The following is a 27,829-nucleotide window of genomic DNA, read 5'->3' on the forward strand; positions in this document are numbered from 1 at the left end:
TGGTAAAGGAGATGAAGCAGAGAGATCTGGGTGTGAGAAAAGATTTGTTTAAAAGGAATCAAGGATGACTTCTTGATTTTCGGCTTGAGAAGCTAGGGAGACGGTGTCATTAGTGTCATTAACGGAGAGGATGAAGGAGAACAAAGGAAACAGATATGGCAAGCCTAAGGTTTTGTCTTTGGTCCTCTTCTCCTACTTCACTTATTCCCTTGGTGTCTCATGCAGCCCCACGGGGCTTAATATTATCTACAGGCTGACAATTCTCAAATTTCTATGTCCAACCTACACCTCTTTCCAGAATCCAGACTTGTCCATCCAATGGCCTATTCAATATCTCTACTTGGGTATCACAAACCTAACAACAGACTCATCTGCCCTAAGCCTGCTCCACCTGCAGTCTCTCCCACGATGGTCAACGGCACTGGAAGAATCTAGTCACTCAGGGTCAAAAGGCTTGGAGTCACATCTCACATCTAAAGCATCTGGAAACCATGCTAGTTGTAACTTGAAGATACATCCAGAATCCAAAGATTTCTCAACTCTACTGCTGCCGCCCTGATATAAGCCATGATCCTTTCTCCACCAGGACTTCTGCAATCACTCTTAAAAGGTCTCCCTGTTCCTGCCCTAGCATTTCTGTGTTCTTCTCTCCAGAGATGCCAGAGTAATTCTGCTAAAATGTAAGCCAGAGGCTATTCCCCTATACAATGACTTTCTGTTGCGTTCAGACTAAAAGCCCAAAGCCTAAGGCGCTGCATCATTTGTCCACTACCAGTCCCCTCCCCTCTCTAACTTACACTCTCCCCATCATCATCTTGCTGCACCAGCCACACAGGCCACCCCGCTGTTCACCAGATACACTAGGTACCCCCTGACTTTGGGTCTTTGCTCTAGCTATTCCCTTTGCCTGGAGTGCTCTTCCCCCAGATATCCCTACTTGACTCATTCCCTCACCTTCAGCTCTTTGCTCCAATTTCAACTTAACATTGAGGTTCACCCTGATCTCCCCACTTAGTTTCTAGTCACTTCTCCCCATCACTGTCCCCAGGCCCATCTCACAAGCACTCACAATTCCTCTCACCCTTTTTTTTTTCTATAGGACTTTAAAATTTACCTATTATGTTTATTATTTATTGTCTGTTTCTCTTTGCTAGATTATAAGCAACACAAGGGCAGAGATATTTGTTATACTCATTGACAGATAGTCCAAGCCCTAGAACAGTATCAGGCACATGGTATTCCTTCAATAAATATTTGTTGAAGTAATGAAAGTAAGTAGGCTAGGACAGTGAGAAATTAAGATTTATATTTTGTATGCATTAAATTTGAGATTCTCATTGACCATCCATGTGGATATGTCAAATAGACTGTCTTCCTAAAAGACATGAGCAGATTTACCATCATTACAAGCCTGGTAACTTTGTCTTAACCTTTTTTACTTAGAAGGCAAGCTATCTATATCTGGTTTTCTCTTATCTCCCAGCATCTTGGCACTTACTTTGGGTCTGGCAAAAAAGGTGAAAGGATGATTTTTCATCTCCCTACCAGTCATATTTTAGGGCTTCCCTGGTGGTTCAGACAGTAAAGAATCTGCCTGCAATGCACGAGACCTGGGTTTGATCCCTGGGTCAGAAAGATCCCCTGGAGAAGGGAATGGCTACCCACTCCAGTGTTCTTGCCTGGAGAATCTCATGCACAGAGGAGCCTGGTGGGCAACAGTCCATGGGGTCGTAAAGAGTCGGACTCGAATGAGCGACTAACACTTTCACTCACCAGTCACATCTAGTCATTTAGTGACATTAGTCACTTAGGTCAACTCTGACGTGCATGTACATATGTGGACATATGTATGCTATTCATCATAAATCATATTTATTAATCTCCAATATTTACTACTATATTGGTCACAGTACAATGGTCACTGTGTGTAAGTCATCAAACTAAGATTATAGGGATTTATAAATAGAAGACATATTTCCATTCCAGAGATTAGAGTCTTGAGGAAAACAAACACAGAACACTAAAAATAATTTCAGAGCAATACAAGTGTGAACTAATCTGTTTTTCTGTATATGTAAAACTTAATAGGGAAAAATTATTCTCATCTAAGGAAAAAAGAACTTAATAGCTGTATTAAATTGCAAGCACAGTCAACTCACACTTTAATTATGCCAGAAGGCAGTGAAGGAGACTCGTATAACACTATCATCACCAGGCTTCATCCTGGCATTCTTTTGTTAACCCCTTAACTGTCTTTCTTCAGCAGCAATTTAAGAAATACTAGCTAAAAGCAGTTTTTCACTTTCATGCATTGGAGAAGGAAATGGCAAACCACTCCAGTGTTCTTGCCTGGAGAATCCCAGGGACGGGGGAGCCTGGTGGGCTGCCGTCTATGGGGTCGCACAGAGTCGGACACGACTGAAGCGACTTAGCAGCAGCAGCAGCTAAGAGCAACAAGAAGACAAAGTTACATGAATTTCTGTGTTAAGGTCATGCCTATTTTAAAGATTTTATACACATATGCTAAATTGTTACCCAGATATATTCTCTATGCCTTTATTTTTATCCTTTTTTTAATCTTTTTTTTTTTTTTTACTTTTTTTAAGGCAGTTTTTTAATCAAGAGATATTTTACAATTTTTAGGTAGCTAAATTCATCATTCTTTTCCTTTTATGGCTTCATAATACTTTGCTGTCTAGAAAGGCTTTTCTCATTCTGAGTATAAAAATACTTCTTGGCTTCTGGTTTTGTTTATGGCTACATTTTTACATCATGTTCTATATGGACTTAAGACTTTATTTGGTATGATCTGAGGTAAATGTCACCTATATTTTTGTCTCAAAGTTAACCAGTTATCCCTATAATTCTTTCCCCATTGTTTTAAATGTCATTAATTATATCCCAAATGCTTTTGTTTCTGTTACTATGCTTTCTATTTTGTTCTGCTGGTCAATTTATTTTGATATCTTAATTACACCGATTTAGTAAGCACGGTTTTATAACACATTGTTCAGTTCAGTCGCTCAGTCATGTCCGACTCCTTGTGATCCCATGGACTGCAGCACACCAGGCCTCCCTGTCCATCACCAATTCCTGGAGTTTGCTCAAACTCACGTCCATTGAGTTGGTGATGCCATCCAACCATCTCATCCTCTGTCATCCCTTTCTCCTCTCACCTTCAATCTTTCCCAGCATCAGGGTCTTTTCCAGTGAGTTAGTTTTTTGCATCAAGTGGGCAAAGTATTGGAGTTTCAGCTTCAGCATTACTCCTTCCAATGAATATTCAGGACTGATTTCCTTTAGGATGGACTGGTTGGATCTCCTTGCTATCCAAGGGACTCTCAAGAGTCTTCTCTAACACCTAAGTTCAAAAACATCAATTCTTCAGCACTCAGCTTTCTTTATAGTTCAACTCTCACATCCATACATGACCACAGGAAAAACCATAGCTCTGACTACATGGACCTTTGTTGGCAAAGTAATGTCTCTGCTTTTTAATAAGCTGTCTAGGTTGGTCATAACTTTTCTTCCAAGGAGCAAGCATCTTTTAATTTAATGGCTGCAGTCACCATCTGCAGTGATTTTGGAGCCCCCCAAAATAAAGTCTGTCACTGTTTCCACTGTTTCCCCATCTATTTCCCATGAAGTGATGGGGCTGGATGCCATGATCTTACTTTTCTGAATGTTGAGTTTTAAGCCAACTTTTTCACTCTCCTCTTTCACTTTCATCAAGAGGCTCTTTAGTTCCTCTTCACTTTCTGCCATAAGGGTGGTGTCATCTGCATATCTGAGGTTATTGATATTCCTCCCGGCAATCTTGATTACAGCTTGTGCTTCATCCAGTCCAGCATGTCTCATGATGTACTTTGCATATAAGTTAAATAAGCAGGGTGACAATATACAGCCTTGACGTACTCCTTTCCCAATTTGGAACCAGTCTGTTGTTCCATGTCCAGTTCTAACTGTTGCTTCTTGACCTGCATACAGATTTCTCAGGAGGCAGGTCACATGGTCTCATATTCCCATCTCTTGCAGAATTTTCCAGTTTGTTGCAATCCACACAGTCAAAGGCTTTGGCATAGTCAATAAAAGCAGAAATAGATGTTTTTCTGGAACTCTCTTGATTTTTCAATGATCCAATGGGTGTTGGCAATTTGATCTCTGGTTCCTCTGCCTTTTCTAAAATCAGCTTGAACATCTGGAAGTTCACGGTTCACGTACTGTTGAAGCCTGGCTTGGAGAATTTTGAGCATTACTTTGCTAGTGTGTGAGATGAGTGCAATTGTGCGGTGGTTTGAGCTTTCTTTGGCATTGCCTTTCTTTGGGATTGGAATGAAAACTGACCTTTTCCAGTCCTGTGGCCACTGCTGAGTTTTCCAAATTTGCTGGCATACTGAGTACAGCACTTTCATAGCATCGTCTTTTAGGATTTGAAATAGCTCAACTGGAATTCCATCACCTCCACTAGCTTTGTTCAAAGTGATGCTTCCTAAGGCCCACCTGACTTTGCATTCCAGGATGTCTGGCTCTAGGTGAGTGATCACACCATCATGATTATCTGGGTTGTGAAAATCTTTTTTGTATAGTTCTGTGTATTCTTGCCACCTCTTCTTAATATCTTCGGCTTCTGTTAGGTCCATACCATTTCTGTCCTTTATTGTGCCCATCTTTGCATGAAAAGTTCCCTTGGTATCTCTAATTTTCTTGAAGAGATCTCTAGTCTTTCCCATTCAATTATTTTCCTCTATTTATTTGCATTGATCACTGAGGAAGGCTTTCTTATCTCTCCTTGCTATTCTTTGGAACTCTGCATTCAAATGGGTATATCTTTCCTTTTCTCCTTTTCTCCAGACTATACAGTGGAAGTGACAAATAGTTTCAAGGGGTTAGATCTGATAGACAGAGTGCCTGAAGAACTATGAACAGAGGTTTGTGACACTGTGTATAGGAGGCAGTGATCAAGACCATCCCCAGAAATGCAAAAAGACAAAACGGTTATCTGAGGAGGCCTTACAAATGGCTATGAAAAGAAGAGAAGCAAAAGGCAAAGGAGAAAAGGAAAGATATACCCATTTGAATGCAGAGTTACAAAATAATACATTGTAATATTTGGCAATTAAAGTCTCTATTATCATTATCATAGAAATTCTCCTTTTCATTACTGAAGACCCCATTGTATGGATGTAGTTATCATTTAGTGGCTAAGCCGTGTCCTCTCTTTTGTGACCCCATGGATTGTAGCCCCACCAGGTTCCTCTGTTCATAGACTTTCTCAGGCAAGAGTACTGGAGTGGGCTCCCATTTCCTTCTCCAGGGTATCTCCTGGACCCAGGGATCAAACCTGCATCTCCTGCATTGCAGGCGGATTTTTTATGGCTGAGCAATCCGGGAAGCCCTCTATTTGTTTATTCAATCACTATGTGGTGGGTATTTGACTTGGTTTCAGCTTTAGGTGATTATGAATAAAACTGTGCCTAAGTCTTAACATGGACAAATTATTTCATGTCTTTAGGGTAAATACCTAGGAGAGGTGTGGCTGGATCATGTGGTAAGTGAAAATTTAACTTCACAAGAAGCTGTTTTCCAAAGTGGCTGTACTGTACCACATTCCCACATCAAGATATGAATGTTCCAGTTGCTCTCCACCCTTAGCTAACAAGTTGCTCAAGCAACTGGTCAGCCTTTTGTAGTTTTAAGCATCCTGGCAGGTGGATAGTGCTATTTCATGGTGGTTCCAACCTGCATTTCCCTGACAACTAATGACAGTTAACACCCTAAGGTATCTTTATTCGTGATCTATTTTGGGAGACCTTAGAAGTGACTGTAGACAGGACAGAGATCAAAAAAGCGATCCTATAAAGTTTTCTATGAACTCCTGAGCTCAACTCTGAATTGCACATGTGAGGGTCTGACCCTGAACAGCAGACTAAAGTTACTGAGAACTGATCTACACAGCAGACCACTGCTCCCTGGGTGGTACTCGCACAGGACAGGTCTGAACAGGCAGGACAAAGGTGTTGAAAACTGAATTGACATTGGAATCACAGCCTACTGAAGGCAAGTAAAAACTTGCAACTGAACCTAAGTGGGTCATTCACTACCAGAATGAATAAACAAAAAGTTACCATTTTTATAGGGTTTAAACAAGGCTCCAATCTTATAATATATGATTCAAAATGTCCAGAATATAATCTAAATTATTTGACATTTAAAGAACTAGTCAAATATCAACAGCTTGCAAGGAAAAAATAATGCACACCAACTCCAAGATGAACCAGGTATGGGAATTATCAGACTAACCTTAAAGTAATTATTATAGCCAGGTAAATATTAAAGAGGTAAGATTAAACAGTCTTGAAATGAAATAAAAGAAACAAACAGAAGAGGCTAAAAAAATAGATTTCAGAAGTAAAAAATATAACCAAATTTTAAAATTTACTGGATGAGTTCAACCAAAGAATAGAAATGACAAAGGGGAGTCAATTTGAAGACAAATAAACAGAAATTACCTAATCTGAACAACAGAAAAAAAATAAAGTAAAAGAACAGAGTTTTAGGAACAGTATCAAAATGTCTAATATTCTTCTTACTAGAGTCTCAAAAGGGGAGGAAAAAAGAGTGCCATGCTGAAAAAAAAAAAAAGTAGGAGAAACAATGGCTGAAAACTTCCCAAATCTGGCAAAAGACAAAAACTTATATTTCAAGAAGCTTGCAGCGTCACTTCAGTCGTGTCCGACTCTGTGCGACCCCATAGACGGCAGCCCACGAGGCTCCCCCATCCCTGGGATTCTCCAGGCAAGAACACTGGAGTGGGTTGCCATTTCCTTCTCCAATGCATGAAACTGAAAAGTCAAAGTGAAGTCGCTCAGTCGTGTCCAACTCCTAGCGACCCCATGGACTGCAGCCTGCCAGGCTCCTCCATTCATGGGATTCTCCAGGCAAGAATATCAAGAAGTTATCAAGAGTTTCAAGAAGCTTAGAAAATCTCAAACAGGAGAAATTCACATCTAGGTATGTCACAAAGTACTGAAATCCAAAGACAATGGGAACAATCTTGAAAGTTGTCAGTGAAAAATGATATATTTATATAGGAAGACAATTTAAATGACTGTGAATTTCTCATCAGAAGCCATGAAGGCAAGAAGGCAATGACATACACACACACAAAATTTTTTTAAAGAATAGTGAATCCAGAACCCAGAGTTTTATATCCAAGGAAAATATCCTTTAGGAATGAAGGCGGAAATAGATATTGTCTGTAATGGAAAGCTAAAAGAATCCCCCACAGCCAGATCTGTTTTAAAAGAAATGCTCAAGAAGGTTTTCTGGGTAGAAGAGAAATGATAGCAGAGAAAACCTTGGAACTTCAGGAATGAAAGAAGAGAAATGGCAAATATTTGGATAAATATAATAAACTATTTTTTCCTCTTAAGTTTTCAAAACTATGTATATCAGTTGAAAGTAAAATGTATAACACTGTCTGGTGGGAGTTTATAGATATAATACATAAACCACAACTGCATCATAAAGTGGGGGAAGATAAAGGGCATGATGGCAAGATTTGTATGTTCTTCTTGAGGCGGTAAAATACTACTTCTAGGTAGAACTGTGAAAAATTACATAAACTGTAATTCCCAGAGCAACCACCAAAACAAACTTTACAAAGAAATACAGTAAAAAATACTATAGTTAAAATTATATAATAAACATCCATACAATACAATGGAAGGCAGGAAAGAGGAAACAAGGGAATAAGAAACAGATGAACAAAAAGAAAAATAATTAAAAAGCAGAGCTTAATCCAAACATATCAACAATTACATTCAATGTAAATGATGCAAATACACCAACTAAAAAGAACTGTCAAACTGAATAAAAAAACAAGTCCCAACTATGTGCTCACTTTAAATAGAATGGTATGGGTACGTTAAAACAATGGAAAAAATATACAATGCAAACATAAATCAAAAGAAAGATGGAATGGCTATATTAAGATTAAAGTAGACTTCTGAGCAAGGAAAAGTACCAGGTAGAAGGAGGGATAGTTACTGTTCAGTCACTAAGTCATGTCTGACTCTTTGTGACCCCACGGACTATAGCACGCCAGGCTCCTCTATGCATAGGGATTTCTAGGCAAGAAGACCAGAATGGGTTGCCATTTCCTTCTCCAAGGGATCTTCCCAAATCAGGGATTGAACCCGTATCTCCTGCACTGGCAGGAGGATTCCTTACCATTGAGCCACCAGGGAAACCCAAGGAGGGATAGCACATAATGTTAAAAGAGTCAAGTCACCAAGACAATATAACAATCCTAAATGTGACATCTAACAGAACTTCAAAACACATGAAACAAAAACTGATAGTACTGAAAGAAGAGACGAGTCAATCTACAGTTATAGTTGCAGACTTCAATATTCCTCTCTCAGTAGTCAACAGAACAAGTAGATAGAAAATCAGCAACGGATACATAAGAACCAGATCTAAATGACATTTACAGTAGATCCTACCCAACCACAGCAGAAAACATTCAAGTACACGTGGAACATTTAAACAGACCATATCCTGAGTCATAAAACAAACTTAATAAATTTAAAAGAACTGAAATTATACAAAATACATTCTTTGACATGATGGAATTCCATAGAAATGAATAACAGAAAGCTATCTACAAAATACCCTTCTCTCAATGAAACCTCATAAAAATTAAGCACATTTCCTCTGAGTCTATAATAATGAGCCATCCCCAGGAGGCAATTTGTGAGCCGTGATATATCTCTTTAGAATAATCTATCTCTTTAGAACTCCATAGGAGTCAATGTCAGAAAAGAAGCAAACTTTTAGTTTGCAAAACAAAAATGACAAAGCTCTCCTACCTTTAGAACGTCAAAAAGTCTTTATTCATCAACTTCAAGCTTTAGTTTAAAAATTACTTAAAAAAAAAACTCATCTAAAAAGCTGGAAACAAGTGGAGATATTAACTGAGTAATGAATAATTTAAGATTTTTTGCGAGATGCCACAAATAGGTATTATTTGCCATCTGTGTTAAACTTCACATAATTTTTCCAATACTAAATATCAAAAACTGCATAGTAAGAAATCTTAGCTAAGTAGCTGGTTCAGATTCATTGTCTTTTTTTTTCCTTAACCGAAAACCTACATATACAAAATTCACTGTCACGGAGAACATTGATCTGCAGATATGCCTGACATTACTGACTGCTGCAGCTACTGTCAGATTCAGTTAGTACATTTGTTTATTTTTTAAGCTGATATGTTGTATGACTCAACATAGACTAAAGGACAAAATGTCTGATATCAGAACATTATCTTTATCCAGTCAAAGAAAAATGTTATTTTGGGAATGAAACATACACCACAGGCATACCTCGAAGCAATAAAGGACTTTACTAATAGTAAAGGATCTGTTATTTATCCTACTTATTAACAATCATAAATAAGCAAGTCTCTAACACCCACTAGTCTTTTAAGGGGCTAGCTAAACTAATGACCTTCAAACTTTTTATTCATAGGAAAATAACTGAGAAATCATTCAACACCACATATTTTAAAGTTGGTATCTAAAAGATTTGATTTTAAATTTAAATAGTTTCTAACAATGTGATTTCTTGCATAAGGTCAATTTTAATTTATTTATTTATTTTTTTTATCTTTTGGCTGTGCTGCACAGCATATGAGATCTTAGTTCCCTGACCAAGGATGGAACCTGTGCCCCCTGAATTGGCAGTTCGGTGTTTTAACCATTAGATCATCAGGGAAGTCCCAATTTTTATTTTTTAAATAAAATTTTTACACTATTTTTTTTAGGTGGAGCCAAATAGAATACTATAGAGATATGATTTCCAGAATCAACTTTTAAAACTTGTATGAACACTCTTCTTCAACAGAAGGAATTTTACAGCTTCCCTTTTTCTTCTTGAACTTTTATTCCATTTCATTTGTTCTACAGATTGCTACTCAAATGGGATATACTTTTATGCTTGAAAGTCCTTCATTGATCACCCTATAATACTTCAATCTATAATAATACATATGTATGCATGTTTAAATTTCTATTAATTTCCTTTACTTAATTTTCATTACCTTAATGCCCTATTACATTTTTGAATTCTAGATTGAATTAGCACAATAACTACTGGTATACAATTTACCAATAAAGGCACAGTTTTATTACAGATTTTGATACATAAACCTAAGTAATAATTACTGAAAATATATCTTTTAATGAGATGTTTGAGTGATGCTTTTATGATACCATTAATCACCGAATAGTCCCTTCTGTTTTTGGTGCACTGGAAGTTTGTAAAACTTCAATCTATAGTGTGATTCAGATGGACAGAAAAGTATGCCTTTCTTCAGTCAAGTGGGAGAAGTCAAGTGAGACTGAATCTCCACTGCCAGCATCTTTCTCAGGCAGACCAGTATAAAGAATAGGTATGGAAGACCTGGATATTTATTTCCTTAAAGTTATCCAAACTAACTGTTCTCTTTCTTCTCCCCAAATATACCCAGTTTGAAAACCACTGATTTAGACTATTTCCTCTACTCCCAAGGGGAAATGGCAAAGAAAGACAAAAAGTTACGTTTTGCTTTTAAGCCTACCTACCAACCCAGTTTTCTATGCTTAGAAAAAATTGAATGCAATGTATGGTTACTCTATGTTTTCATTCCTTTACCAATACTAAAGAATAAAAGTGTAACCATTAGGAGTCTGTCCAGCACTACAACAAATTGTGATCAATACTAACTGTATGGGTGGCTAAATCAAAGGATCTCTTCATACTCATTTAGTTCCTTCAATCCATTTGTCTCACACTAATATTCATATGCTTTAAAATGCTCAGTTCATCATTATCATATCATGGAACCAATCCCTATTACTGTTTTCACTAGAGAAGTCTAGCTTTAAAGAGATGGAGGGTATTAACAGCATTCTTCACAGAGCTAGAACAAATAATTTCACAATTTGTATGGAAATACAAAAAACCTCGAATAGCCAAAGCGATCTTGAGAAAGAAGAATGGAACTGGAGGAATCAACCTACCTGACTTCAGGCTCTACTACAAAGCCACAGTTATCAAGACAGTATGGTACTGGCACAAAGACAGAAATATAGATCAATGGAACAAAATAGAAAGCCCAGAGATAAATCCACGCACATATGGACACCTTATCTTTGACAAAGGAGGCAAGAATATACAATGGATTAAAGACAATCTCTTTAACAAGTGGTGCTGGGAACTCTGGTCAACCACTTGTAAAAGAATGAAACTAGAACACTTTCTAACACCATACACAAAAATAAACTCAAAATGGATTAAAGATCTAAACGTAAGACCAGAAACTATAAAACTCCTAGAGGAGAACATAGGCAAAACACTCTCTGGCATACATCACAGCAGGATCCTCTATGACCCACCTCCCAGAATATTGGAAATAAAAGCAAAAATAAACAAATGGGACCTAATTAACCTTAAAAGCTTCTGCACATCAAAGGAAACTATTAGCAAGGTGAAAAGACAGCCTTCAGAATTGGAGAAAATAATAGCAAATGAAGCAACTGACAAACAACTAAACTCGAGAATATACAAGCAACTCCTACAGCTCAACTCCAGAAAAATAAATGACCCAATCAAAAAATGGGCCAAAGAACTAAATAGACATTTCTCCAAAGAAGACATACAGATGGCTAACAAACACATGAAAAGATGCTCAACATCACTCATTATCAGAGAAATGCAAATCAAAACCACTATGAGGTACCATTTCACACCAGTCAGAATGGCTGCGATCCAAAAGTCTACAAGTAATAAATGCTGGAGAGGGTGTGGAGAAAAGGGAACCCTCTTACACTGTTGGTGGGAATGCAAACTAGTACAGCCACTATGGAGAACAGTGTGGAGATTCCTTAAAAAACTGGAAATAGACCTGCCTTATGATCCAGCAATCCCACTGCTGGACATACACACTGAGGAAACCAGAAGGGAAAGAGACACGAGTACCCCAATGTTCATCGCAGCACTGTTTATAATAGCCAGGACATGGAAGCAACCTAGATGTCCATCAGCAGATGAATGGATAAGAAAGCTGTGGTACATATACACAATGGAGTATTATTCAGCCATTAAAAAGAATACATTTGAATCAGTTCTAATGAGGTGGATGAAACTGGAGCCTATTATACAGAGTGAAGTAAGCCAGAAAGAAAAACACCTATACAGTATACTAACGCATATATATGGAATTTAGAAAGATGGTAACAATAACCCTGTGTATGAGACAGCAAAAGAGACACTGATGTATAGAACAGTCTTATGGAATCTGTGGGAGAGGGAGAGGGTGGGAAGATTTGGGAGAATGGCATTGAAACATGTAAAATATCATGTATGAAATGAGTTGCCAGTCCAGGTTCGGTGCACGATGCTGGATGCTTGGGGCTGGTGCACTGGGACGACCCAGGGGGATGGAATGGGGAGGGAGGAGGGAGGAGGGTTCAGGATGGGGAACACATGTATACCTGTGGCAGATTCATTTTGATATTTGGCAAAACTAATACAGTTATGTAAAGTTTAAAAATAAAATAAAATTAAAAAAAAAAAAAAGAGATGGAGGGTATTTAAATAAATTCAATCATTCATCTAAATGACTCCCTCTAACCCCTCATTAAGAAAGTCAGTGTAAAAAAATACAACCAATGCTACAATGTTGAAACTTAAACAGAGCAAGTTGTTTTTTTTTAACTTGCCTTTAGTAGGCCAGCTATAAAGTATCAAACTGTATGATACAAAAACCCCATAAATTTTTTACAGAAAAAAAATGCAATGTATTCTTTTTTCATTAGGAAAAGTATTTTAGAGTGTGTAAATATAAGCAATTTCTGTTCTATATTTAAATTTGGAGCTTACTGTTATTTCTTTAATAAAACTACTTCACAGGATCATGAGCAGTTCTCATAATTTTTACTTTTGTTAACAACTTATTTACAGATAATGAGTTATTAAATGATAATTTTGCACTCCTTGAGATATTTTTAAAAGCTAATGAGCATGATGGTCATACAAAATTTTAAGTGAAAGATCTAGGTCAAATGAATGGAAAAAAACAGAGAGCCCTTGAAAAAATTTTCCCATATTCCTGGTCTTAAAATTCAAGTTTGCTTTGACCAAATCGTACCTGAACTTGGTCTTTGTATTCTGAACAACTTATCTTATGAAAATCTATTTCCTTCACCACTCCCATTGAATATATATTTGCTAATGATATGATTCTACAAAGTTAAAGTACACAGTCCTGAATCTGTTTTCAGTTTTGTCTAACTTGGCCAACACTTTCTCTCACATCATTCTTTGAATGCATTTTCCTTTTTTAAGATTTTTTTAATATAAATTTATTTATTTTAATTGGAGGCTAATTACTTTACAACATTGTAGTGGTTTTGCCATACATTGACATGAATCTGCCACGGGTGTACATGTGTCCCCCATCCTGAACCCCCCTCCCACCTCCCTTCCCATACCATACCTCTGGGTCATCCCAGTGCACCAGCCCCGAGCATCCTGTATCATGCATCGAACCTGGACTGGTGATTTGTCTCACATATGATAATATACATGTTTCAATGCCATTCTCCCAAGTCATCCCACCCTCGCCCTCTCCCACAGAGTCCAAAAGACTGTTCTATACATCTGTGTCTCTTTTGCTGTCTCGCATACAGGGTTATCGTTACCATCTTTCTAAATTCCATATATATGCGTTAGTATACAGTATTGGTGCTTTTCTTTCTGGCTTACTTCACTTTGTATAATAGACTCCAGTTTCATCCACCTCATTAGAACTGATTCAAATGTATTCTTTTTAATGGCTGAGTAAGATTTTTTTAAATTTTAAAAACATTTTATTGGCCAATGGTACTTATTTTTAGTTACAGAATTTACTAAGTAAAGTGAGGGCAGGAACAAATTGTTGTGTTCCTATGTCATTCTGAAAGTAATTCATTTTCTGATCTTTTAATCCACTTCTTCCTGTTTGGTCTTGTCTGTTTCTGGCCAAGCTTCCAGAGGCAGGCCAGGAAACATGGAGGACAGAGGCTGCATGGGAACACTGGGGCAAGGTGGCTCTGGCAGCAAGGGCTGGGTGGGGTAGCTGGGGTGGCAGGGGGCTAGTGAGCCTGTGGCTGGATGGACTGGGGCCAGAAGGGCTGCTGCATGAGCTCTGGAAAGTTTGGCTGGTGCTGTTGGGTTGGATTCATGGAGTGTTGGCCAGGGACTGGCACCATTGGTTGCTGGGGGACCATGGGCTGCTGAGTTGACACCATGGTGATGTGATGAGGCTGCAGGGTGAGATTCTGGGGAGTCTTCTGGGACATCACAGGAATGATTTGGTGGTGCAGCCAACCACCAAAGGAAGGGTATGGGTGTCTTATCACGTTCTGGTACCACTTCAGAGGGGTAAGCACTTCAGAGCTGAAGTTAATACAACCAGGGTGCCCAGGATGAGGTGGTAGCTTTTATAGGGAGAGGGAAAGGAAAAGAAAAAGAATGAGGGAGGGGAAGGCAAGAGGGATAGGAAGAAGGGAGAGCAAAAAGGGGAGAGAAAGAGAGAGAGAATGTTTGTTTTTTAAGTACTTTCTCATTTTCCACCATCTGTGTTTTAAAAAAATTAAAACACTTCTAAGTTTTAGACACTGTATCTGAAGATTTAGGGGCCACATCCTAAAGTGGTATTTAGCATTTGGTTCTCAACATTCATGAAAGTCTATTACTACATTATAAAATATACAAGCACGCTGTTCCTAAAGGTGAGATTTTTTTCACATGAGGCTATACTTCAGTTTGCTAAAGCAAACTGGTGACTCAAACAGAAGCAAATATCCTGTTTGAGTATCATTTTACAACTTTGCTTTCCTTTTAAACGAGGTGCCATTCAGGTTAAAAGAGAGAGAAAAAAGGAAGAGGTCCAATGTACAAAAGCTCCTTAATGTACAAAATCAGATAAGACCAAAAGTCCTTTATGCACATTTGATTATCGATAGTATTCTTAACATATGAACAGGGTGAGAATATCTAAACTGTTGGCATTCCTTAAAGAAAACATCCCAGTACAAAATGCCAGAAGTATATTCACTTTGGAGATGAAAAAGCATCCATCTGTTCATATATATATATATATATTTTTTTTTCCCCCCAGTTGAATTTCTGGCTCCAAGCAATTAAATGATGCCAGGAAACAATATCAATTCAATTTTCAAAATCAAGTTCACTGACATATGCTTTCCACATGTCTCATAACTCCTAAATGTCTTTATCATCTTGACCTCTTTCCTAAGCCCCAGAGCCTATCTTCCAACTGTACATTAGGTACTTATAACTGGTACATCCAGTACCACCTCCAATTTCACTCCTCTTCCATCTAAAGAGAAAACACACACACACACACTTCTTCCAAGTAGTTTTTTTTCCCATTTCCATGATCATTCTTACTAATCCAGGCTCAAGGTCTCAAAATTACGCCTTGCTCTGCCTAGATACTCTGTCCTACTGTCTCACTGTTAATTCTGCAACTCTTCTCACACAATTTCTCATATATCTCATCCTCCCTTTTCATTCCCATGGCATCCCTCTAGATAAAGCGTTTATCTCCAAAAAAAAAAAAAAAATCTTATTCCAAATAACTGTAAAAACCTCCCCAGTCTCACTTCCTGTAGGACTCTTTCCCTGGTGATACATTTTGTATGAACAGCACCACACTGTCCTTATCAAGGGCTTCCCAGGTAATTCAGGTGGTAAAGAATCTGCCTGCAATGCAGGAGACCCCAGTTTGATTCCTGGGTCGGGAAGTTCCCCTGGAGAAGGGATAGGCTACCTAGTCCAGTATTCCTGGGCTTCCCTGGTGGCTCAGACAGTAAAGAATCCACCTGCAATGTGGAAGACCTGGGTTTGATCCCTGGGTTGGGAAGATTCCCTGGAGGACATGGCAACTAACTCCAGTATTCTTGCCCAGAGAATCTCCATGGACAGAGGAGCCTGGCAGACTGTATACAGTCCATGGAGTTGCAAAGAGTTGGATGCGACTGAGTGACTAAGCACAGCAAGTCCTTATCAAAGAATTCACACTCTAGCAGAAGATACAAAAAACTAACAACAGAAGTAGATAAACATTTTACTGATGTTAAACAAAAAGCTCTAGGAAGGCAACAGAGTGACAGTTACTATAGCAAAGGTTTCAGAGGAGGTTACAGCTGAACTGGAGAAATGCATACCAGACAGACAGCAGCCCAGTACCGGAAGCTTCACATTTTTGGAGAAAGACAAATAGCTCAGGGCTTCCCAGGTGGCTCAGTAGTAAAAAATCCACCTATCAATGCAGGAGATGCAAGAGAGGGAGGTTCGATCCCTAGGTTGGAAAGCTCTCCTGGTGTAGGAAATGGCAACCTGCTCCAGTATTCTTGCCTGGGAAAATCCATGGACAGAGGAACCTGGTGGGCTACCAGTCCATGGGGCTGCAAAGAGCCAGACATGACTGAGCACAGCACAGCACAAGTCATTCAGTGGTGGGTGAGAGGTAGGAGAGAAGGCTAGAAACGTGTACAAGGCTAGAAGGCTAAGTGTCAGACTTGATCCTATTAAAATGTGAAATAAGCAAAGACATAAGAATGCTTTAAGTTTAGTATGTTTTAGTATGCTTGTTTTTAATATATATACTTTAGAACAAAGTAACACAAAGTACAAACAGAACTAGACACACCTACCTTAAGTGGGACCAGTGATAAACTCCTTATCATGTATTCTTTGGATTATAAAAAGACTGCAGGAAAATTAAATATGAGGAAAGTATTTTGTACATGTTCATTAGATCAGATTGGTTTATGTTATTTAAATCGTCTGTATCCTTACTGATATTTTAGTCTTCATGATTTAAAAATTACTAAGAAAGGCATGTTTAAAATCTCCTACTGTAATTATGGATTTGTCTATTTCTTAAGATCAGATATTATATTTCTAGACTGTCCATTTGATTCTTTTTTATTTTATATAGATTCCAATTTTCTGATGATAGAAGAATTATAACATAATGCCCTGCTTAATGACACAGAAAATGTTACTCAAGAATAAGCTTTTCAAAAAAAAAGAATAAGCTTTTCAGTCCATTTTTGGACCAAATCTAACCTTGTATGCTGTTCAAAACAGCTTGGTTTTATTTCCCCCATGCTCCTTCCTTTGTCAGCAATCTACTTCAAGCCAAACATACCTCAATATTTAGAGCACATTAGTGCTGCTCAGTCAGACCTCCACTTTATGCAGAGAATGGTTGCCCACATGATCAAAGGAGTTTAAATTCACACACACATACACACACAAAAAAAACCTGAATTTAGTTACAGACACATTATCTGGTCACATTTCATACCTCTCTTCTTTTTATAGGTGGTTACTTGCCCTTTTAAAAATTCCTGTCAGTTGATAGAGGGCAATTCTTAAAGTTGACTGAAACTATAATTCAGTTTCATTAAGTTTCGTTTAGAATACACACACTAAACCATCAGAGGATTTTTTTTTTAATAATGTCTTCAAAACCATGAAGAAAGAAAAGAATAAAGAATGGTAAACAAAAGGCATACAAATCAGCACATTGTGGTTTAAAAAAAAAAAATAGAAAGAGGACTGCTGCATGAATAGGTTGAGCTTAGGCTGTCACAATAACAGGCTTTAGCAGAAGACAACGACTATTCACAGGCCTTATTAGGATAGTCATTCCCTGGATGGAGCCTGAGGTTTGAGAGACGTGGAGAGAAGCAAGGCCACCCACGTAGGTAGCTAGATATACTGAAGCAATACTGGCAAGGAAGGTGAAGGTTCTGAGGGCCAAACTGCCTCACACCCCCACTACTAATGTACTTCCTCACCCCCAGGAGAAGGAACTGTTTGTTTTGTTCACACCGTGTCTTTAATACAGTATATAGGATGTGGCAAAGGCTCAGTAAATATCTGCTCGGTAAATAAATGATGCCCATAAGTTATTTCACCACTAAAGCCTTGATTTCCTGTAAAGCAATAGAGTTGGACTAGATCAATACATTCATTTTCAGCTCTAAAAGTCTCTACTACTTTGAGCTACAATTTCTCAATACATCACATAAAGTGTCAGTAAAGTTACTCCAGGACATCTGGGTTTGAATATATGCTTAGTCACAAGGTTTCACAACACCTTACTCACTACAGTCCAGTGTAAGATAAACAACGAATTTGCCCTGTTGAAACTACTGAAACAATATGTATGTTTCATGGGTACACATATATGTTGAAACTCACCAAACTATACACTTTAAATTTGTCCAATTTATTGTATGTCCATTACACCTTGATAAAGCTGTTAAAACACACACACTCACACTCTCAAGAAACTACTGAAACTGCTCAATATTGCTAAGGCAGTAAGAGATACAAGCTAGTTATTGTAGAAATAACATAAAATATGTCTGACCACCCAGCTAAAACAGGAGAGAAGTAGATGCTCACAAAAACAAGAATAGGGACTTCCCTGGTGGTCCAGTGGCTAAGACCCCAAGTTCCCAATACAAGGGGCTGGAGTTCCATTCCTGGCCAGGAAACTAGATCCCATGTGCTGCAATTAAGACTCAGTGCAGCCAAATAAATTAATGTAAAAAAATAATGGCAGCAGCAAAACCGAGCTCCTTTAGATTCTTGAAGACTCAGAAAAACCTGTTGCCTGGCTTAACCAAATAATTTTACTTACTGTGAAGGAAACACACTTACTTTTTAAATAGTATCACATGTATTTATCTTCCTTAGTCAACTGTCAATTAGAAATTATTTTCTAACCTTTAACAACATTCCCCAAAAAGGAAAAATTAGTTTTAGTCCATTATTTTAGATAGGATCTCAAATAATGAAGTAACTTGACAACATCACAAAACCACTAGTTCAAGAAATCTGGTTTTATTAAATATATTTGCTAAAGGGAATTCCCTAGCAGTTCAGTGGCTAAGACTCCAAGTTTTCACTGTGGAGGGTGTAGGTTCAATCCCTGGTCAAAGAACTAAGACTCCGCAAGCCCTGCAGAGTCTTAAAAATGAATATATTAATATTTGCTAAAGACTGAAATGAAATTAAACATTAAAATATATCCCTTATCTTTAAAATTTATTAATGGTTTTCAAACCACCTCTAACTGCTACAGGCCGAAAGTCTGGCTTGTATATATTTCATACCCCTTTTAAATAGTTCGACTCGCTAGTTATATATAAGAAACATGGGTAGAAACTGTAGGAGAATCAGAAAAGTATAGAAAGTATCAAGTCCTGAAACTTAGTACCCAATTTGGGTATTCTTGGCTTGACATAAAAATTCACAGAGTTATTCAAATATTTTAAAGAAGGCACATTAAGAGAAATGTCATAAGATACTTTATAATGTGACTGACTGCCAATAAAAATAATAGGGTAAGCAAAAACCCAAGGCAGCAGTCCCCAACCTTTTTGACACCAGGTACCACTCTTGTGGAAGACAATTTTTCCATGGAGGGTAGGGGGGATGGTTGTGGGATGATTCAAGCACATTATGCTTACTGTACACTTAATTTCTATTATTATTATTATATCAACTCCATTTCAAATCATCAGGCATTAGATTATGGAGGTTGAGGACTCTTGACCTAAGGCATTCACCATGGGTAGATTCTAAGAAGAGAAAAAAGTTTTACACTGATAACATTTTCATGGATTGACTGTTTCTTCTGATTACTCTTAATTAAATTGTCTAAGCCTGTGCATAAAAACAAAAAGTTGTTATTCAAAGGATACCAAAGTTTAAAAAGAACAATAGCTGTTTTCATAAAACTTAAGAGAAACGGTAAACAAGTCAAGCTGACTGATTTTATGTGCCTCTTCATGTGATCAGTGTAATGGTCTTGCTGGAAATTTGGACCTGATAATCTTATCATGAAGAAGTAGACAAATCTAGAATATGGGCTGTTCTGTGGGACAACTGGACTGGACACTTCAAAAGATTCACCATCATTAAGAAAAGAGACTGTTAACACGACTGTTTTAGATGGGGGAAACTAAAAAACACAAGAGGCAGCACATGCAAAATGCTGGAGCCTTGACTGCATCGGATCAGGAAGAAAAGGAGCTGTATGGGATATGTGGGGGGGTAACACAGGAAATTTGAGTTACATGCAAACAGCATGTGGGATGACAGCACTGTTACTGTTGATTTCTCAACTACAGTAATGGTACAAGGGTTATATAAGAGAATGTCCCTGTATTTAGGAAATACATATTTGAGAGGTATTTACAGGTGAAGTGTCATGAAATCTGCAACCTACTTTTGGATCATCTGACAAAAGAGAGAGAGAGAAAGAAAGAGAGCGTGTGTGTGTGTGTAGGAGAGAGGAGCAATATTTGTGGTAAGATAACTGTTGGTGAATTTAAATAAAGGATATACAGGTGTTCGGGCTTTCCTGGTGGCTCAGTGGTAAAGAATCTTCCTGCCAATGTAAGAGATGTGGGTTCGATCCCTAGTCCAGGAAGAGCCCCTGGAGAAGGAAATGGTAACCCACTCCAGTATTCTTGCCTGGGAAATCCCATGGACAGAGGAGCCTGGTGGGCTACAGTCCACGGGGTCACAAAGAGTCTGACATGACATGGCGACTAAACAAAACATACAAGTGTGTTCATGGAGTTTTCTTTCAATTTAACTGTGGGTTTGAAATTTTCAAGATTTAAAAACATCATAATTCCTTGAAGTTTATTTGCTCTTTTCCACCCAGAGTATGCTCAGAAAAGTTAAATAAACAAGGAGGAAAATATAGCAAATCCAGGGCTTTACATACCTTCCACATCATACCAGTGTGCACCATTCGTGATCCCATCTTTAAAAGTCTCATCTTCATCTCCAGGACAATGAGGGGCACCAGTTTTCATTATGGGATGGTGTGACGCATAGGCTTTTGCCAGATATCTAAATACTTCATCATCTGAAGTTTTGCTATAGACTCCAGTGGCCTTATGTTCTGGAGAATCATCAAAGGGATAGCTTGCTACCACCGAGCCACCGTGCAGGTTTCCGGAAAGCACGAACCTTGGAAAATCAAAATCACACATCACTTTTTAAAAGGCACAGAAAACATATATTCTAAAATTCTACATCTTTTATCAATGAACTTAGATATTCCTCTTGAGACCTAGAAAATTATACCAATGGTTATAATTTGACCAAACACAGAAGGAAAATGGAAAGAAAGCATTATCCATTCAACAAATTTCAAGCAGTTTTTACAATTCCTTAACTTCAAATAACTTTAAAGAATTTTCCAATCATTGAAAAAAAATAGCTTAATAACACAGTAGAAATTAATGTTTTAGGAGATGTCTTATTCAGGGACCTCTATTAGGTTGAACAATATGAACTTGCCAATATTCAACCATGTTTTGACCTACAAAAATGACAATTTCATAGAGTTCAATCTAATTCTTATACTTCAAAATGTATCAATCTCATAGAAAGTGTGGCTTACAGAAATAAATATTTGTTGAATACACGAGGTGGGTTAATAAGCTTCATGCTTTTTATATTACTGTCCAGAGAGAATTTTTGAGATTTGGAGACAAATAAATTAAAACAGGATGTGTTTTGCCTCATTCCAGTTTCACAATACACTAAACTCACACTTTTGAGAGAGACGCCATAGTTGGGAAGCTTGGTGGTGGGGTTGGGGGAGAGACCCGGCATAGTGAGTTGCTTCCAGAGAAACACAGTACAGAACATTGTTATCGCTGCAAAAGCAGCTCTCTTTAGGACCAAGGTTCCTGGTTGGGCCATTAAAAAATAAACTGACATGAAGATAAGGCTGATTCTATAAAAAGAAACATTTTAATTTTTGTTATGTTTTTACTTTTAAGTGAACCCACTTATAATCCAGTCACATTTATAGATACAGAAATACCGAAGAACTCCTTTTATGGTAAAAGCTAAAGGCAAAAACATGCTGCAGCCCTATTTATACATTTTCCACTCATGTAACAGCTCAACCTATTTCTATGGCTGGAGATTAAACACTTTTTGCAGTTGAAATTGGATTTTTTGCTTCTGCCTTTTTGTGACTGAAAGAAACTGACCTACAGAAATTCTAAAGGGGGTTGATCTATAACATTTTATATGCTTGAAAAAGAATTACGTCTATGATGTGTTTAATTTGAAAAGTTAAATATGATTAGTACCTCCCAGAGGACGTCAAACAATAAAAATTACTTATAACACAGAATCTGTCCTCAGAAGACAGAAATGAGCTGATAAAGACAGTGAATAAATATCAGAATAGACTATGAAAAAAGTTGAGTTTAATAACTAATATAATTACAGTTAGCACAATTCCAGCCACCAGAGGAGAAGACCGTTTGGTGTCGTGGCAATAGCACAGGCTCTGAAACCAGGCCAATATGGGTAAGAACATTTGGTTTCCCAGACAGGTCACTCACTACTAACATGATCACGTAGAGTTGCTGCCTCTAAATCCATTGAACCCTAGTTTTTCTCTCACCTGTAAAATGGGGATTGATGCTACCTGCTTCCCAGGGTGGTTACGAGAATTAAATAAGGTAATACATGTACAATGTCTTCCAGCACAATGACTGCTTTCAAGCATCTGCTCAACAAATGTTCCTTTCTTTGGAGATATTTGCATCCTGCTCAGGGAATCACTGTCTTACAGACTATCAATCCACCCTCAACTTCCAATGCCAGAAAGAATGATACAGAAGCAAAATCTAAGTGTATATTCTAACACTCTAACTCCACGTTACCCAACCCTCCTCCATAGCAAGGTATTAACTATTTACTTTTTGGCTTCTATGCTTTAAATAATTGAAGTACTTTTCCCCCCAGCAATGACTTGGGGAAGTTATAAGAAGGCCAGCCCAGTTCAGGCAATCCATTCAGCAACAAATTTTCTTGAGTGTCAACTGTAAGCCAAATGTTCTAGACACTAAGGAATACATCAGAGAAGAAACAAATACAAAGATGCCCTCATGGCATTCGTATTCTAGTGGATAACTGAATATTCTAAGTAAGTGAAGCATGCTATTTTAACTATATATTTTCAATTAAGACTTTAAATTCCAAGATTCTCTGCTAAAAGCTGTTTCTCACTTTGTCATTTCGTCTAACACTTCTCAGAAATACTATTAAAGTAGCCTAACCGAATACCTTTAGAACAATGAAATATTTGCAGTCTACTCCAGTGATAAATTATTAGATTTTCCTTACTCTACTTACATAGTTTTAGAAGTACCAGTGCCACTCTAGTAAGGACAATTTCAAGAGAAAGTGATATCTATTATAGTGGCTATAAGATTATTGCTTTTAGTCTTTGTCAAACCAACTTTGATATCAATCCAATTTTATCTGAAGGGTATTTTAGTTTCCATTCAAATCAGTTCTCTTAAGTGTTTCTCACACTTGACTTCAATATCATATATCATTTCTCGCATAAGATTTAAAGTAGCTGCTTAATATATCATAAAAATTATAAACAAGTCTATAGATATTAAAAAATCCATCTCTAAGCTAATTCTGTTATGGTCCCCAGATAAATCTGTAAATAACTGTAAAAAATTAAGAAAACGATGTCTGATAAACTAAATTCTAAAGGTTTCAGGGAAGTGTACTCACCCCAATAATACAATGCTTTTCACAAACATACCCAAAAAAATCACTTTTGCATAATCTACTAAAGTTTAAGAGGCTATATTTAAGTAAAGAAGTGTGCCAAAATTATGAAGGTCAAGTAAACTATAAAACATTTTAATGATGGAGTTAAAATCTTATATATTTTCCTAAGCATATGAGTCAACTGTCAACAGTACAAAATCACTGAATGGGTGAAGTATAAAGTGAAACAAAGAAAATAAACTTTACTTTCCTAAGCAGGAGAAAATGAGTTTTAAAATCTTACATATCCAAAGCAACAATGACAAAAAAATCTATTTCTAATACAGCTGGGTGACTAGGATATCGAGAAATTATGCAAATAGTTTACTTCACAGAATACACTGAAAAGGGTACTTTCCCTATACTGTCTGTGGTTTTAGAATTTCCTCTCCATAAAGCTGACTCTATATTTAGGAATCAATCTCAGATCATGCATGTGCTTATTTTTTACTTTATTCACATATCCCTTGTTACTGAATAATCATTAAATAATATGCATTTTGAGTTATTTATGACTGAGGATGGATGGGTATACTTTTACCCTAAATACTCACCTACTTTTCCTTCTGATTTAGAGTTACATTTGAAAAGAGGGAGGATATGACTAGGGTAGTCCATAGCCACAAAAGAGAGCAACTTTCTGTGTAACACCAACCAACACAGATGAGCTTTTCAAATCTTCACAAGCTCCTACCATTGAACTACCCAGCCTGGACCATACCTTGTAATCATTAAATACTGGTGATGTGAAAGGGTTGTCCAGAGAGCACATTTTTGCTTCTAAATTTAAAGTTTAAAGCCTTCAGTATAGTCTCAAGGTGACTTGCACCAATACAGAGCTTATTTTTATTTTTGGTCACAGTAGAACTAATACTGAACAGAAATATCTACTCACAGAATTTACATCCTTGTAAAGGTCATGATGGAGCATTTTAGACTGTTTGCATTGCTTGAAGTCACACTTCTTATGCAACTGTTCAGAGAGCCTGACATCATTATCTTTAAAAGAAAAATCTTCCCAGAAAGTGTATGTGAAGTTAATGCCTCCCAGGGATTAATGCCTACTCCTCTCAGAAGGAGTAAAGTGAAAGGGGTGGGGAGAGAAAACGAATCTAGAATTGTTATAAAGTTCATGAATTTTTCAAGGTCTGCTACATACATACTGAATCTTGTAGAAGAGATACTTCTAAGTCCTACAGGAAAACACCTGAGTTCATTATTGCTTTTATTTTATCTGTCACTTAGAAATCTTCAGATCAGGATAGAAAGCTTAATTGCTTCACAAGCCTATGTCATTGTTGTTTGGTCACTAAATTGTGTCCCACTCTTCTGTGACCCCATGGGCTGTAGCCCACCAGGCTCCTGTTCATGGGATTTCCCAGGCAGGAATACTGGAATGGGTAGCTATTCCCTTCTCCGGGGGTCATCCCCACCCAGGGATCGAACCCATGTCTCCTGCATTGGCAGGCAGATTTTTAGCGCTGAGCCACCAAGGAAATCCTCTACAAGTCTTAGGAAGAAACAAAAAAGAGGATATGTTGGCAAGGCCAATAGCTGAGAAAGCGAAGAGGTGCCTGGTCACTTTGGACATGATTCCATAAGTTCCCTTTCTCTATTCCTCTCTTCCTTTTTGCCGAAAATCCTACCCATCTCTCAAGACTCAAGTTCTCCCTCTTTCACAGAGATGACCCCTATTATAGCAGCCCACACATGTTTTGTCAGTAGGAGCAATTCCTGTAAAGCTTAACTGGGTACATAAACACACCTCCTCTATATTTAGCATAGTCTCATGTCATACACCTTTTTCTTGAGGTCCTCATGCTTCTTTTAATATTTTAAATCCCACGTGGCACTTACTAACACCTAAGGTGTGTGTGTGTGTTGTGTATAAGTGTGACAATTAGCCATTCGACTCTGGTCCACTAATAAATAATGTGCATAAATGGAATCAGAAACCTTCAGAGTCTAAAATGAGGCTGCTCCCAGGTGAAGGTTCCAGATCCAGAGGAGTTCTCTGGCCAGCCATATCTATAGGCTCCATAGCTGAGTAAGAGGCAAAGACTGGAAGAGAATCAGTTTTTATCAAATAACCAAGAGAAAGACCCCACGGGTGTCATCTGTGGGCTACACGCTGCCTTCAGGGCTCAGAACACTGACTAAATGCCTGAGTCCAGTTCCAGCTACTTCTGTAATATATAAATGATTTTCATACTATGTAAATTATTTACAATCTGACTCTTGATCTCCCCCACATGCAAAACAAGGATGAGAATGCTGCCTGTCTCATCAGGTTGTGTCCAACATAAACTGAGATCATGCAGTCCACGGGGTTTAGCACAGTGCCTGTAGTCATGACATAACCGCAATTTTGTCAGTTTATCTATAAAATAAGCGAGCTGACCGAGGTCATCCTGAAGGTCTCTTCCATCGCTTATTCTACTGTCCTGCGAGAACAGGGACCCGAGAGCTAGAAAGGAGTCTCCCCTCCAGCCAAACGGCGGCTTTCTGCATTCTTTAAATAAATGACATCCTCCAGGCAGCGCTTCTCCGACAATTATCATGAGGACAGAGGCTAAGCGGCCTGGGCCCTAGTTCCCCTTATGGGGTGTCGCCCTCCGCCCTCACTGCCCCAGTCCCTTAGGCCTGCGAGCACTGTTTGAGCGCCTGCGGAGTGAGGGACCCAGCCTGTGTCCCGGAGGGATGCGTGGATGGGGAGGTGAGTGGAAGGCGGGCGGTACTCACTTGTTCCTGCGGATCCACTCGATCAGGGCGCGCACCTCGGGCACGTCGTCCAGGGACGGGGGCTCGCCGGTGCTGAACTGGTCGGGGAAGCTGCGGTTGAGGTCGCGGCCGCGGCTGTTGTCGCGGCCGCTGGACCCGGGAGGGTCGCTGTCGCCGAGGCCGCAGTCACCCTCGCGGGCGCGCTCAAAGCCGTCGGGGTTGAGGCTGGGCAGCACGTACACGTCAGTGGTGTTGAGCAGGCGGACCAGACGCGGGTCCCCGCGGCGGTAGCCGGCCGCCAGCTCGCGGGCCAGGTAGACGAGCACCTGGCGCGACACGGTCTCGTCCCCGTGCATGTTGCCCACCAGCTTCACCTGCGGCCGGCCGGGCAGGAGCGGCCCCGCCGCGTCGGGCCCCGGGTCGCCGTCAGGAGGCGGTGGCCCCAGGCCGGCCGTGAGGCGCAGCACCCACAGCGGCCGGCCCTCCACCGAGCTGCCGATGCTGAAGAGGCGGGCCAGCCCCGGGGGCCCCGCGGCCGCCGCCTCCCTCAGCGCCGAGCCCAGCTCCTCTTCGTGGTAGTAGCGGTCAAACTGGCCCTCGTCCTCCTCGGCGCCCGCGCTCGTCGTCGTCGTCGTGGTCGCCTCCGCCTTCTTGATGTGCGCGGCCCTGGCCGGGCTCCGCAGCAGCAGCAGTAGACACAGCAGCAGCGGGAGGCGCCCGGGCCGCCAGGGCGGCCGCGCGTCCCAGCCACTCGCCATCTTCCAGCAGCTCCGCTAACCCCGGCTCCGTTCCCCCGGCTCCGCGCTCCGGGAGGCCGGGGCCCGCCGGATCCCCTCCGCTCCTAGCAACCCCATCCCGCCCTCCGGCCGCAGCCAATGGTGGGCGGGCCTGCCGTCGCGTCACTCCGTGGGCGGGGCCGTCCTTAAAGCAGCAGATCACCCTCTGGGCGTGCCTTCCTCCTGTCTGGGTGGAGTTTGGTCACTCTCCTCTTCGGTCAGGGTTCCTGTCTCTCTCTCTCTCTCCCTCCTCCCCGTTTCCTTTTCTGCGTTTGCTCTGCTTCTCCTCAACTCGCTCATTCTCTTCTTTATGTGTTATCCCTTCATTCTCACCCCTTTTCCTCAGTACTGTCACCGGCTTGGTTCCGATCTTTGTTGCAGCTTTCCCCAGCTGCGCTTTTACGCTTAGAACCGAGAATAGAAAGAATCAGAAGGTTCGAAAAGAATCAAAGGACTTGAAAAAAACCTTCAAAGGTTCGAAAGAATCTACCTTAGAAGAGACAGAAGACGTCGCAGCCCTTCCAACCGTGCACCCTTTCCATCGGAGTGGGTTTGCCTTAACTTGAGCCCAGCGCCCCGCCAGC

At 39.4% G+C, this 27,829-nt stretch overlaps 1 protein-coding gene and 1 pseudogene across 1 annotated transcript in view; both read right to left on the reverse strand.

The window, feature by feature from the left end:
* Nucleotides 1-27,313, reverse strand: part of CPD (carboxypeptidase D) — a 71,335-nt gene extending 44,022 nt beyond the window's left edge. The window contains exons 1-2 of the mRNA XM_055577043.1: nt 26,491-27,313; nt 20,873-21,120 (exon numbers count right to left, since the gene is read on the reverse strand). Of these exons, the coding sequence (XP_055433018.1) occupies nt 20,873-21,120; nt 26,491-27,227 (985 nt within the window). The 5' untranslated portion in view covers nt 27,228-27,313. The remainder of the gene's footprint in view (nt 1-20,872; nt 21,121-26,490) is intronic.
* LOC129648501 (amelogenin, X isoform-like) lies at nt 14,026-15,628 on the reverse strand (annotated as a pseudogene).
* Nucleotides 27,314-27,829: the final 516 nt, after the last annotated feature.

The sequence above is a fragment of the Bubalus kerabau genome, chromosome 4, assembly GCF_029407905.1.
Source record: "Bubalus kerabau isolate K-KA32 ecotype Philippines breed swamp buffalo chromosome 4, PCC_UOA_SB_1v2, whole genome shotgun sequence".
NCBI classification, from domain to species: domain Eukaryota; kingdom Metazoa; phylum Chordata; class Mammalia; order Artiodactyla; family Bovidae; genus Bubalus; species Bubalus kerabau.